General features: G+C 32.5%; 1 protein-coding gene across 1 annotated transcript in view; it reads right to left on the bottom strand.

Moving 5' to 3' along the window:
- Positions 1-173: 173 nt before the first annotated feature.
- Positions 174-14,639, bottom strand: part of LOC111508933 (uncharacterized) — a 42,179-nt gene continuing 27,713 nt past the window's right edge. Inside the window, exons 3-5 of the mRNA XM_074170585.1 lie at positions 3,524-3,681; positions 2,958-3,127; positions 174-908 (exon numbers count right to left, since the gene is read on the bottom strand). Of these exons, the coding sequence (XP_074026686.1) occupies positions 702-908; positions 2,958-3,127; positions 3,524-3,681 (535 nt within the window). The 3' untranslated portion in view covers positions 174-701. The remainder of the gene's footprint in view (positions 909-2,957; positions 3,128-3,523; positions 3,682-14,639) is intronic.

Here is a 14,639-nt window from a genome sequence, read left to right as displayed (position 1 = left end):
GTGTAATACTATTCAGTTGTTTTTACTGGTGGAAAAATTTCACATCCTAAATTTCTATTATTTATATTTGATAACCTATTTTAGCAATTGAACATGTTTTCTAATATATTTTCCTTCTTGATGCTTCTGAATAATAATATTGACAAAAATGGTGTATAAAGTCAAAAATCCAGTAACTATAAATATATATGTAATTAAATTAACAATAAATATTTTACAATTTAAATAAATATGAGCACATTAAATAGATTGTCCTTATAATAACTTTCACATGCAGTATTTTTATTGTATAGGCACATTATTAATTTTAAAAATTTCTTTTCAACATTCAAAACTTCCATATTCCATAGTCAGATATTTTTCTATATCCTCAAGTCAATCACGACACTATTCACTTCAGTTTAACTATGTCCCATAATCTCATTCTATTACATTTTCTACTTTGGGGATGCTATAAAAATTTAATTCATTCAAATAACAAGTCCAAATAAAATTCATAGAATTGTTTTAACAAAAACATTTCGAAATATTTAATTTTATTTCATCAGCACACATTGTGTGTGCTGATAAAAGGCCTTGCAAGTACATAAATATGTAAATTCATCTGCGAGATCGTTTTTCATATGGCAATGATCTATTTTTCATTATATGAAGTAAATACGTAGGTATTTGCCATATTTCACAACTGGGGTGGAAAATCTCTATAACCTGGGCAAAGACGGGATCGCGCTAGCTTCTTGGGTATTTTGGGACGCATATTTTGGCCTGCAGACACATCCGCTTTCAACCAAAACATAATCTTGCCCTGTAAGCGTCACCGGACCTAGAGGAATCACTAGGAATAAGTAAGGAACGTAGGTTTGAGTACATTCTCCTCTTACTACATCACATTCTGAACTCTCGCAGACCTAAAACAGAAAATACGAGGAATTAAAATTCCTTTGTACATTGTTTTTATTGTTTATTAATTCTTCTGTCAAATTTCAATCAAGTGTGGTAACTTCGATTCCAGAAAGTAAGGGGATCTTAATAATGAATAATCTGAATTATTGTCAAGATTAATTAGTATCTAAATATGTAACTTGAGAATTATATTCCACTAATCACGAATTTAAAATCAAATTTTTGTAGTGAAAACTACGTTCATAAATATGATTTGGTGTTCAAAACTATTTGTATGTCTGTGGGGCAATTCTGCAAAGAGTAAAAATGTATTCATCCAACAAAAAGCTATCCTACGATGTTTGTTCAACGTTCAACGACAGTATTCATGCAGGAACATTTTCGTTACACACGAAATTTTAACTCTGGTTGGATTATATATTTATGAGTTTATGAGTTGTCAGTTTATGTTTTCACTAACAGAAATGACTTCATTCTCAATAGCTAAGTATAAGATAACTCAAAGTGCACCAAAACGTATAGGACCCAGAATTTACAACTGTTTACCAAATAAATTGAAGTCAATATGCAGCTTTTATTGTTTAAAAAAAATTGAAATCATTTAAAAATAAAAATGTGATTTGCTACTCTATGTATTTTTCTTGTTCACTGTTGTTCACACATATATATATATATATATATATATATATATATATATATATATATATATATATATATATATATATATATATATATATATATATATATATATAATAGAATTTAATATTGTGTCACATTGAGATTCCATTACAAATTTGAGTTAAAAGAATGAGGCCATCAAAAAATGTTTCTTATAAAAGTTTTATAAATCGCTGCATTGGACTTTTTAATAAAGTGTTTATGTGTAATGTAGTGTTCTGTTTTTCGTATAGTATACCTCTGACAAAAAAATGTAGTGAAATGTTGAAACATTTCATACAAACGAAAAAATGCAGGATGTTCCATTTGAAAAAGTTGAATTATGTCTGTTTGAAAATGAATGAAACTTGACCGGTTTTACCGAACACCCTATATATTGTTTCCGAAAGTTGAGATTCCCGAAATCATCATAGTGATGTTGAGTAACTATTCCTAAAAAAAATCCACTTAATTGCTGTAGATATGCGGGTGGTGAATTGAAGAAATATTGTCTGCAAAATATGTTTTTCTGCAATAACTTGGCAATGCCGCAATGGAAATTCGAAAACAAAAATTCCTTAGAGAGCTAAAAAAATATGGAACCGAATGACGTATTCATATACTGGGTGTACAATTCAAAAAAATATAACTTTGTTTGGCCACGCTCGGTTGTATCACCCAGTATGCGAAAAAATAATTTTAAAAGATAGTATTTATCGATATGACTGCGAAAAAAAATTGAGCAATCCGAAAAATTGTTTTCCTTGGTAGCAATGAACCGAGGGAATCTTGTTGACTCACCCTGTGTATACACTACATATACAACAGTGATACTGAAGTAACTTGACTATCAACAACATCTACTGAACTTACTGTCAATGAAGTCAGGGAAAAAACTTGAAATCTAGTTACGAATAAGAGTGGATCTAAGAATTTATTGAGAGAATTCGCACTTGGGATACATTTTTCACTATACATGAATAAAAAGAGTTTAGGACTGGCCCAGGCCCCATTAATAAACATTTTCTGCATCCAAGGTGATGGGGGCGCCCCCTGGCTGGATCCGCCACTGGTTACAAGACAGCAATAAAATGCTGATATCACTTATGAGACAACATAGGTTTTCAACACTTTTGTATCCTCTAATATATATGGTACTCAGAAAAAGCGTGGGGTATCAATGAGGGATTTAAAAAATAAATTTAGATATATTGCTTTCCTTGTTTGTAGGTACATAGGTACATATATCTAATTGTTCAGAAACAAAAGCAATCCATAAATGTTTGGGTGCCGTAGTAACTGTTCAACATCAACTGCTTTCGAAATTTTTTTTATTATTTTTTGTGACGTTCGCAGTATATATTTCTGCAGATTTTTTTCGGACGAACATATATTACCTCAAAAACTACTTGCTGGAGTAGATCAGGAAATTTTTGCACGATTGTTACTGGTTGACCCGATGTTAATGAAACTCCGTACATTGGAGCTGTGGTGTTGTACCGGGTTTTGCATAATCTTGCCGGGGTTCCAGGACATAGTCCCGCTGGAGAAACATTCGCAGCTCGACCTGGAAGGAAAAAAATCGATATTTATCGAATGACGAAGGTGACAAATTCCCATTGTAAATTGAGACGAGAAATTCAATTCCGGTTAAAATAAAAATGAATAGTTGAAATTTTAGATATCAACATTTTTCTTTAATCCGCAGTATCCACCCAACATGTTGCATATCACCAACTTGAGAAAGATATAAAAACGCTTGTTCTTGTGATTAAAGTCTGATAAAGACTTACTAAGGAATCGTGAGACATATTGAGTAATTTATTAATATATGAGTACCTAGAGCAAAATCAATTTTTGGTGATATAATGTACCTATAGTTTATATAGTATTAGGTAGTGTAATAACCAGACTTTACAAAAGTAATAATTATTTAATATTTACATCGATAAATAATACTTACCTTTTCTGGTTAACGAAGGAGCTTCTCCAATATTCTGTTGGTGGGCTGCAAGTAAAGCATTTCTTGTAAGGAAAGGATCGATCGTCTTTTGAGATCTCCCACTTCTAAAATTTCCAGACCATGGATTAGATCCTCTGAACGATCTTTCTATGGCGGCACTGAAACAAAAATCAATACATATGTATATGTTGAAAAAAAATCTATTTTTCCGTTAATTAGCTCTCGCCCCCGTACGAACTACAACTCTCAGGAGTTGAGGAACTTGTGCGAGCTAAGGACTAACGTATAATGAAAGTAATATTCAACAAAATGACTCATTAATTGGTACACAAAGCAAAATAAAGGAGGACTACAACAGATGATATCGATGAATTTTACATTTATATAGAAACTATATAAAAATATTTGGTGGATTTGCCGATAATGGATGAAAATTCCTGGTGATGTCATTGAGTAGCAAGTTATTTGTGAGATTTTCACTAAACGGTTTACCAACCACAACACATATTTCACTATACAATAGCTTTTTCAGGTGTGTTTAATACTAACACCCCTAGTACTCACGTATATGTGAAATCATAAATCATGTATTATAAGCTTTTACTTGAGACAAAACAAAAAGAAATCAATATTCAACGACCATACCCCGGAAATTTTTTTGGGTGAGGTGGTAATGAACACGACATGTTCGAAAATTAGATGATAGATACAAAACTGCTGAGTATCAGGGACCGCTACAAAAATATTTTCTTCAGTTTGAGGAAAACTGAGTCTCATTCGTAAAAGTAATCTCTAATAAAAATGTTTCTGATTAATTAGACAATCAACAAAAAGAAAGTATATGAAAAATCAACTGAACAGTCAACATAAACATTTTCATAAGCCATACTCATAAAAATATATCAGATCAAAAAATTCAATTTTCTTGCTCTTTTGGCTGGTTAACAAATTCTTCCACGGGAACAGCAATGTTTATGAACACACATTGAAGCTAAACCGTTTAGTCTCTCTTCTCCAGTTGAATTGTTCAAATGAGTCTTTTAAGAGTTGAAAAAAACTCGGCTGTGCAGATAGTGACCGGCAGTTGACAAAAGTCCGCAAATTTTTCATTGAATTTCAAATGCATTTTTGATTGAGAAATGGAATTGCAACTGAAAGACGAAAATATCTCTCTGTATACTTTGAATTTACATTTATTCCATGTTGTCTGTTTAAAAATCTGCTTAAAATCTGTTTTTCCGTTAATCAGCTGTCGCCCCCATGTTGTTGTTTGAATAAATCCGTCGAATTGTAAAGTTCTCGTTTATTAATGAATTAAATGTTTGCTCACTTCCTCAGCAGTTGCTAGAACTAAATCCACATGGTCTAAAGCTGACGGAGGTTGCAGGTTTTTACATAAGTATATGGTGTGTGAAAATAAAACAGTCTAGCGAACGAAACTTTTCAACAATTTGAATGGAGGAAGGAGATCGACTTGAAAATTATTTTCCAGAAGTATCTAAGTTTGAATCATTACTCAATTGCTTCGATGTGTTCATGATTGAGGAAAACTTCGTTTATCTTTGATAGTCGTGGATTAAATATTCTCGATCCATTAGATGGCAGCTTCATGAGGAGAGAATTCACCGCACTTTCTTTCTAAGGCTTGTATTTGAGGAGAGTTGCGTCCAGTAATGCATTTGTAGAACAGGATAATACCACTGATGATAACTCTTGCGGATCGAAATAACGCTGCCTGGAATTGGATCATGAATGCTTTGTTTTAGGCTTTGGTTTAAACTAAATTCCATTATTACTTCATACTTACATCTCTTTCAATTTCAATAACCCATCACGATTGTCCATCCCTCCGTGCGAATCAAATTTTTGAATAGTTAATATGTTTTTCTTTAATTTTTTCGTCTAAGTTTCATAGAGGTTCTGACGCTTGTACCTGCCGTTTCGGCGTTATCAATATTCGTCTGTAATCGCCAAAAATTTCCAGAATGTATACCTCAAAGTCAATGTTCTAAAAGGGTTATTTGATGAGAGTTTCTTTTTTTAAACGGTTTTATTTAGCTTGCCCTGTTTGTTTGGGTCAAATTTAGTAATTGAAGTTTGACCCCTTCCTGTTGACAGATTGATCTGAAATTTAGTACACTCATTCAGTTTTGATGGCAATACAATTCAATAAATTATGTATCATTTTATATTCAAAATGGCCGCAGCTACAAAATGGCGGATTATATATTGTTTCATAACTACCTCAATATGGGTATCAAATTCAAGCTGGCCGTATCTACAAAATGGAGGATTACATATTTTTCCACAACTACCTCAATATAGATATCAAATGACAGGGCTTGACTAGTAGAATAGTAGTACACTTTGAAAAAGATGCAAATTCAAAATGGCCGCAGCTACAAAATGGCGGATTACATATTATCTTGTAATACTGAGGCACTAAATGAACTAAACAGAATGAGAAGAATTGAGAAACAAGATTAGTAACTTGAAAATTGAAAATAAAATAAGTAATTGAAAAAAATATGTTAAACGGTTTTATTGAAGAAAAAAATGATAATGTAGATAATGTAGGTAGTGAAAACTGATAATATTTCGGAAGTTCCTAGATAGCAGTTATCACACCACTCTACTCAGCAATCTACGGTATTGGTCATAAAAAAAATCGTTGGGCGTAGTACTTATTTACTCAGGTTACGCTACGTCCACCGATTTTATTTATTTTTTCTGATTTGCTGAGGAGAGTGGTGTGATGACTACTACCTAGGACCTTCCCCGAATTATTTTTTAGCTTTCAGTACATTATCTACATCATTATCAGTTTTTCAATAAAACCGTTCAACATTTTTGTTATTAATTGTATTTACTACTCGAAAACCGACTGACATGTCCATTACTTCATTCAAAAGTTTGTATCTTGATTCTGGTTCTATAGGTCGTCAGCTGAAACTCGATACTACCCGCTTCGGAATAAAGCAAGTACATATTGTATTGTGAAATTGAACTTTAGACTCTCAATTGGGTCTAAATATCATTCGGGTTTTCAAGAGGTGCTATGACCGACATTCGATATTGAAGAGCCAATTGAGGAAGAACCTAATTCAGTAGATTTTTTTCGACCACCGCAAAGAAGTGATCACAATAGGACAGCCAAATAATTGGTCATGCTATATTTTTAAAATGAGCCTGCGAGGAGTCAAAGACACTTTAGGATGATGCCACGCTATGGTTTTTTTCCCGAAAGCGATTTTCAGTTTGAAGATGGATTCCATGAGAGCTGTATGTGTTGTTGCTCTAATACTAAGAAGCAGAAAAAAAAAAACGTCATCAAAAATTTCGCAAATATTGGGTTCATCCACGGACTAGCCGAAGACTTAAGAAAGGTTTCTTTCATAAATAGTATCAAGATTTAAGAAAACACCCTGAGAAATCTTTCAACTACTATCGGACGTCTGTCATTATTCGGCACACTGTGTGCCGAATAATGACAAAACCGCCCGTCGTTGCCGCGTCAAATATGCGGTAGAATATAAGTTCTATGAACTACAAATTTTGGCGCGGTTTTTTCCCGCTAGCCAATCTGTAACAAGTCGCGGAAAAAAACCGTCAGTCCGGCCGCTTCCATTAGTTTTTTTTATTCACAAAATCAGGCGGTTAAAATCCGCGGCGGTTTAGTCGTAGTGCGGCCTAAGCCTTGAAAGTAATAAACAGAAGTTTCAAGAGCCAGCGATTCACGCGGTTCATAGGTTCGGATTAGTGTAAAGTTTTGCAAGACAATTTTCATTTTTGGTTTCAAAGTGTGAAAGGTTGATTGAGTTGATTTTTTGCCGTTAATTCACTTTCGAAGTTGAGTTTTTAGTTGGATATTATTTGGACATTGAGTCAAATTTTATTTTATTTTGTTTATTCAGAGGGCGTGATTTAATTATTCAATCAGGGTTTTCGTTTATTTTATTATTTGTGAAACGCTCTGAAAATAATTATGGTAACCGACATATTCTGCGTTATGTGAAAAATTCCTTATGCGAATCTTTGGTGCTTTCAGTTTTCAATTATGCGGATGTCCTTTATGGGTCATGTTTAACCAATCAATACAAAAATAGGATTCAAAAAGTTAAAAACTCGTGCCTAGGTTAATTTTTGGTTTTGGTCACAGAGGACATATGATCTCATATAAGCTTCAAGAAATTGGATGGCTGAACATGTAGAAAAGGAGGTTACTTCACGCTGTCTGTTTTTTCCATAAAATAATTGTAACAAAAAAACCTTCATATCTTTATAGGAAAGTCACATATCGTACGGACATCCATAATCTGAATACTCGATATAAAAATGTGATTGCATTGCCAAAATTCAAAACAGAAGTGTTCAGGCGGTCTTTCAGGTGCCAACTTTGTCGCAAGTATAATTCTGTCCCCAACCTACTCAAAAAATTAAATTTCACAAAGTTCAAAACTAAATATAAAGACTATCTGTTACACTGAAATTTAATCAAATTATTGATATCTTGTAACGAATAGGTGAAATAAACTCTTTATGTAAGGTGTTTATTCGTATTTACATTATAATATAATTATTTATAACAATCACAGTTTTATTTTTGTTTTTCTTTTCTTTTTCTTTGTTCCCTGTTCAGGGTTAAGTGGAAGAACATTTTCCGTGATGTATTTCATTACGGAAGATGAACTTCGCCCTTTATTTCAATTGTAAGTTGAATATATAAATTATGTTGTGTTTTTTGTTGTGGTTATTATTATTAATATTATTAAAAACACCCGGAGGAAGGAAAACAAGAAAAGAATTCTGAATTATTTACTGTAGGGGTGATTTTTTTTTTCAAATTGTATGTACTTATTCGCTTCGATTGGTATTTGGGTGTGTTGCATATTTGGTCATATTACTTTTTTGAGGGTATAGTAAACTCTCATCGTCGTTCGAGTATATTTAGTTTTAAAGAATTGAAATTTGTGGAAACTTCTTTTTTTTTAGAATCAGTAAGACAATTCAGTATGTAGTGTTTCTATAAACCAGAAATTAGATTTTTGTTTGTATGTTTCATTGTTATTACTAATAATTGTAATTACTTTAATAAATTTCATTTAACTCACATGCTTTTTCTCTTTAAGTGTTGGGCATGTCGTATAAATCGAAAGAGAGTAATGACAAGTTGCCATTTTCATGAAACCTTGCTTTTGCCAATTCCGAATTCGATTCGGGTCGAACATACTGGGTGTTTGAAACCAACATGCCAACGACTTAGGACTTTTTAAGAACTTTATAGAGCTTTTTTCAAAATTCAAGGTCCACGTTCGTATATAGAGTTTCATTTTCTTGTGACAATAGCCTAATAAATATCGATATTAAGTTTTCCCTCGTTTGAACATCTAACAATAGATAATCATTAAACAGAAAACCACCCCTGAGCCCATATGTTGATTTTTTTGAAGGATTTCCAATAATTTACTTGTTTCAGACCTTGGTCGGTTTTGTTCAATTACTTGTCAAATAAAATGATATATTTTTATAAACGTATAATAATATTTCCATTCTTTTATTATATTGTGCTGTTTTAAGCAAGTGTGATTGGTTGCAGTGATCGTAAAAAATATGCACAAGTTCTGTTGCAAAAACATGGATTATACCAAGTTCGAAATTTTTACCTCCAATCGTTCTTTTCTAACTAGATCAACATTTTGCTATATTTTACACAAAAAAAATAATTTCTCGCCGAACTCATTATCGATAGTTGGTAACCACTCTACACTATTTCTACTCTACATGAAGCTTTCTAGTTGAAAAAACATTTCTCATCAAAAACTAACCTCTCCTACAGAGTTGAAGAAGTCTGCAATGTGCTAATTTTACATAAATATTCAGTAATCTAGCATGATCAGGTAAAGAGATTAATTTCACTTGTGGGATGATCCTTAATAATCAGCAATCTATTGATATACGTGATTAGGAAGACACCAAAGTAAAAGGACTTATATTTACCTACGTTTTGTTCTGGGGTAGAAATATTGTTTTCTTAATATTCATTTTATGCCAATGGTTCCGATCCTACATATAAAATATACCTGTATGTAAAATTGGTAGGTATATTACTATTGAATTGCCAGGTATCTATATTAAAAGAAGAAAAGCCCTTGAAAATTTCTCAGAAAATTAGATCTAGTTACTTCTTACCTATTCTAGTCTCTTATATATTTTCATTCGGAATATTCGGATTATAACCCCAATGCTCTCAATATTTTGGATTTTCTCAGAAACTGTGATTTATAATAACATTCTTACTGAGAAATATGAACCAAATATCCGAACCATTCGATTTAGATTTGACATTTGAACTTTTTCAGAAAATTGGATTGCAAACCAACTTTCACCATAATTAATTCAGTCAATTGAAATTCATCCAATCACTATATAAACTTAATAGACTATTAATATGTGTGATTGATGACTTGTTCACTTTATGGTAATTCATGATCACTCAAATGAAATAAATAAAAAACACTTTTGTCTAAATACCACTGGTAGATTTCATTTGTAGTATAAATAAAATCTACAAGTGATATTTAGACAAAAGTGTTTTTTATTCATTTCATTTAAGACTATTGAGACTATTATTACATACTATATACTATTATATATACAAAGCTAGCTCAAGCTAGAAGCTATGAGAATTTATAGTTTTTCTAATTTAAAATCTTTAGTCTCAACCTCAACTTTGCCAAATATGAGTTGATTTCTCTGAAGTATCATCTGGAAAGGGACATACCAACCGAGTTTCTGAAACTTACACCCGATATCAGTGTCCAATCGTGTTGGTAAAAACAACTATTAAGTCAATAAAGTTTTATATAGACATAGACATACTTCAACTTGACTACGTTCATGTAAGCTTACATTTGTAGCAAGTCTTATTATAAACAGGTATTATATTTATATAATCAACACTTTGAAGATTTTGGTTTTCTCTAACAAGTCTTAAACAAATTGAAAAAAATTCCAGAATAGCAAATACTGAAAAACTGTTGAGATTCACACACAGTCCTGCAAGTAGGTGGAAGCAATGACTTTTATCCTTACGAATTATTCCAAATTCATCCATCAAAGACATAATTATATGCTTCAATATATTATAGAGGATGGTTTGAATGAAATTTACTAAAATTACCTGTAAGTACTGCTTCCGCTGAAAAAAGCTTTTCAAAATTAAAAACAATAACAAATTATTCAAGAAATACAATGGGTCACGAAAGACTTTCAGCTATGGCAGTTTTATCCAAGCAGATTATAGCATCAAAGCATTACCAATAATTAGGGAGTTTAGTAAAACCAAAAGAATATTTTTGTTTCTTCAATTATTTATTTTTTCTTCATTTTAAATCTCCGGTGTAAAAAAAGTGTGTTGAAAGTTTGAGTTGTGTATCTGTATATCTGTGCGTCTGTCTGTGGCACTGTAGCTCCTATAATAGTTGACCGATTTTGATGCGGTTTTTTATTTCATAGTTAATTTTGTCGGGGTGATTCTTAGATATGTTTCATGATAATCGGTCGAGCTGTTCAAATGTTACCAGTTCGTTTCTAAGAATATGAAGAGAAATTATGCATTCAATAGTGGTTAACAATACATCCATTTGACTAATCGAAATAAAAATTCGATATTTTTAAGAGTATGTACAATAACATTTCATTTTTGACTTGATGCTGCAACCAGAACAGTCTGCCAAGGATAAATTCCTTATTTCAAAGGTCTCAATGAGTATATAGCCGCAGTGTCAGTGACTATGACTGGAATTTTGATACGGCGACCTATACATGATGTTTTTTATTGCTTCAAAGTTGTTTTTTTTTTAAATTTTATTGTTTGATGTTCCAAAAAAGTACATTAGTAAAAATTTTGGTAAGTGTTTCTCAATGAATAAAAAACATCAAGTGTTTTTTTCATTTTATAAATCTTTCTTCTTGCACCATCAAAGGGCCTCGCAAAATATACCTTGCACACAATAAATTTAGAACTATTGCAAACGCAATAGTTCTAACCGCCTTTCTTTGAAGTTTGAAGACTTTTAGTGAATTGGTGGAATTGCCCAACAATATTGTATTGAAAGAGTGCCTAATAGGTATTCAACAAAACATCTGCATTCATCACTTTTCTCAGTTGTCATATAATGAAGATCACACTAGACAATTTGGAGCAAATTGATTCAATATGTTTCGACCAACTAGAATCCCACCCCATATTTTTTGTTGAAAAATTGTATAACTGATCCAAATTTTATGTAAATTTTACAGCTTGGCCTGTCTTGGAACTGTAATAGTTTGCTGAAAGAATTAGTAAAATGTGCCATATAATGGAATCCTGGCTTCAAGCTAGCTATTAATTTGAGTGGTTTGGGTATGCGCTCATCTTCGTCACTTAGCCAGTACCTACCTAATTCTTCTCTGAAAAGTGTTTTAACGTATTTTAAACACTATAGCCACACCAGAATAAAACAAAGGTATCAGCATAAGTAGGAGATAACTCATCTGCCCTTAAAAGAAAAGCCTAAGTAAGAAACGCCGCTTTACTTTTTATTGTTACAAATATTCATTTCCTAATTTATTCACTCAACAATTTATTTGTTTGAATTCAATTGATTCATGCATTTGTTGAACACAAACGATTGTTCATATAATTTGTTCTATTTTAGATGAAAGTTGATTTCAAAATGTTACATGAATGAAGTTGTAATTTGAACAAAAGAGAATAATGAAATTATTGATTCCAAAGAAAAAAATCGTTTCAGAGTATTGCAAAATGGAACCCCAATCTATACTTATAAATGGAAAAGTCACTTAAAACTCACTCATCCCAGTTTCTCCGTACTGGTAAGTCCTAGAAAGCTAACATTTGGTATACATGTGCTTCTTAGATCTTAGATGCGCACTAAAAAAAAATATTTTCAAATATTCCAACTGGAATGCTTCCACTGGGAGTAAAGGGGGAGCGTTTACATATGAAAATAACCTTTTCATCACTGTTTCTCCCTACCGCTATATTTTCGGAGGCTGAAACTTTGTATGTAGGTTCGTGTTGTAAATGTGCAATAGGAAAGGCTTTTTGAACATTTCAACTGGGGCGCCAGCCGCGGGGGAAAAGGCGCGTTCATAAAATAAAGATACCTTTTCATCACTATTTATCCGTACCGCTATATTTTCGGAGGCTGAAATTTTGTATGTAGGTTCGTTTTATGTTGTAGATATCGATCGGTCTGTAGCCGGGTGGTTCGACGTGGATACTTTGTTCACTCAATCAATCGGCCGATGTGTGAGTTGACGGTTCAAGCCCCAGACTGAACGCTCAATTTTCACTTGCTATCGTCCAATCCGTCTTAGGAATCACACGTCAAAAGGTAAGACCTCGTTAGTCCTTAGCTCGCACAAGTTTCGATTTCTGAGGGTTATCGTTCGTAGGGGTACGATAGCTGGTTAACAGAATATATTTCAATTAGGAATGATTTTTAAATATTCCAACTGGGACGCCAGCCATGGGGGAAAGAGCGCGTTCATGAAATGAAGTTTCCTATAGGTACATGCACTAAAATTATCGGTGGGTTATTTATATTTAGTATCAGAACTGAACCCATGCGGAGCCGGAGCGGTTCGTTATTTAACCACAGTAGAATAATACAACCAGTAGGTTCTCTCACCACTTGATCCGCCGGAGTTGCCGGGGACCTTCAACCGCTCTTAGGATAAGATTCTCATCCAACACGTTCAATATTGTAGTATCGAAGGATTCGACGGTATCACGGACATCGGATTAGTTATAATAAACGGTCGGAAATTGATATTGTGATTAGTTTATTCGCTGTTGTTATTATTGTTTTTAGTTTTTGTTGTTGGTTATGAGTAACTTACCACAAAATCTTCTATAATATCCTTAAATTTCGTTTTTATATGAGCGCACCCCTATGGTAAAAGAACGAAGTTGGCTCCGCACTTAGTTTTGAGGTCATCGAGAACTTTGTGAATTTATGAATGAAAGTAGAGGGAGTGGACTTACTGGTTAATTTTTACTATGATATAACTATATATGTATTTTGCTGAAAAATAATTCTCAGTAATGAACACACATTTTTATTCTTCAGTCAATGGAATATATTCTTCGAGATGATTCGTACGTGACTGTTGAATTATAATGAAACTTTCTTAATGTCAGTTTCGAAATAAAATTTCAATGAATATATTCAAATGACTGTCAAGTTTTCCCATGAAACATTCTTGGTAATAAATATAAACTTTCGTCTGTCTGAAAATATAGTACCTAAATGAACTTACAAAGCTAAATATTGCTCTATGAATTATTAAGATTGTTATATTTCCAACATTTACTCTTATGCATTTAATTAAAATTTGGTTACAACTTTTGTGCAAAACGTTATAGAAGTATCATTTTATTTCATCATCTAATTTCTGGGAAAGATTCAAATCGTTTGATGATTTATGAAGTTTGTTGTATTTGAAAGATACATACAAAACAATGGTTGATACTTTTAATTCAGCACTGGTATCGAACGGATTCATCAAGAACTCAAAAGTGTTGTATATAAGGCAACATGCTAGTTTAATTTTAGTACGACAAAACCCCGATCAACCATGGGGTCGAATTGAAATTATCAACAATCAATTTAATTCATGTATCACTGAAATTCAACAAACAAGTAACTGAACTCATTTCAAAGTAATATGAATGAAAGTAAAACAGCGTGCCACGCCGTTATACTTTCTATAAGTATTTCGTAAAAATAAATTGTTTTGACTGTTACGTTTAGGTGATACATGAATTAAATTGATTGTTGATAATTTTCATTCGGCGCTGCGGTCGAACGGATTATTACCGTACAATGAAACAGCGTTCCATACATCTCTCTTTACAAAGACGGTATCTATAGGATCGACTGACAAAACTTAATAAACGAGGCTGTCTTCAAAAGCAACATCAATTTCACAGTTGTTATAAAGTTTGGTTCACCATACTTGTTTTATTTTCACCATAAACCCCATAAACTTATTTCGAGAACACGAAGACAAATATGATTCATCAATAAACGAGGAATTTACAATT

The sequence above is a fragment of the Leptinotarsa decemlineata genome, unplaced genomic scaffold, assembly GCF_025532065.1.
Source record: "Leptinotarsa decemlineata unplaced genomic scaffold, Ldec_3_MD MMD2_P_RNA_scaffold_9, whole genome shotgun sequence".
NCBI lineage: Eukaryota > Metazoa > Arthropoda > Insecta > Coleoptera > Chrysomelidae > Leptinotarsa > Leptinotarsa decemlineata.
Note: the sequence above shows the minus strand (reverse complement) of the source record. Positions and strands in the feature narration are given on the sequence as shown.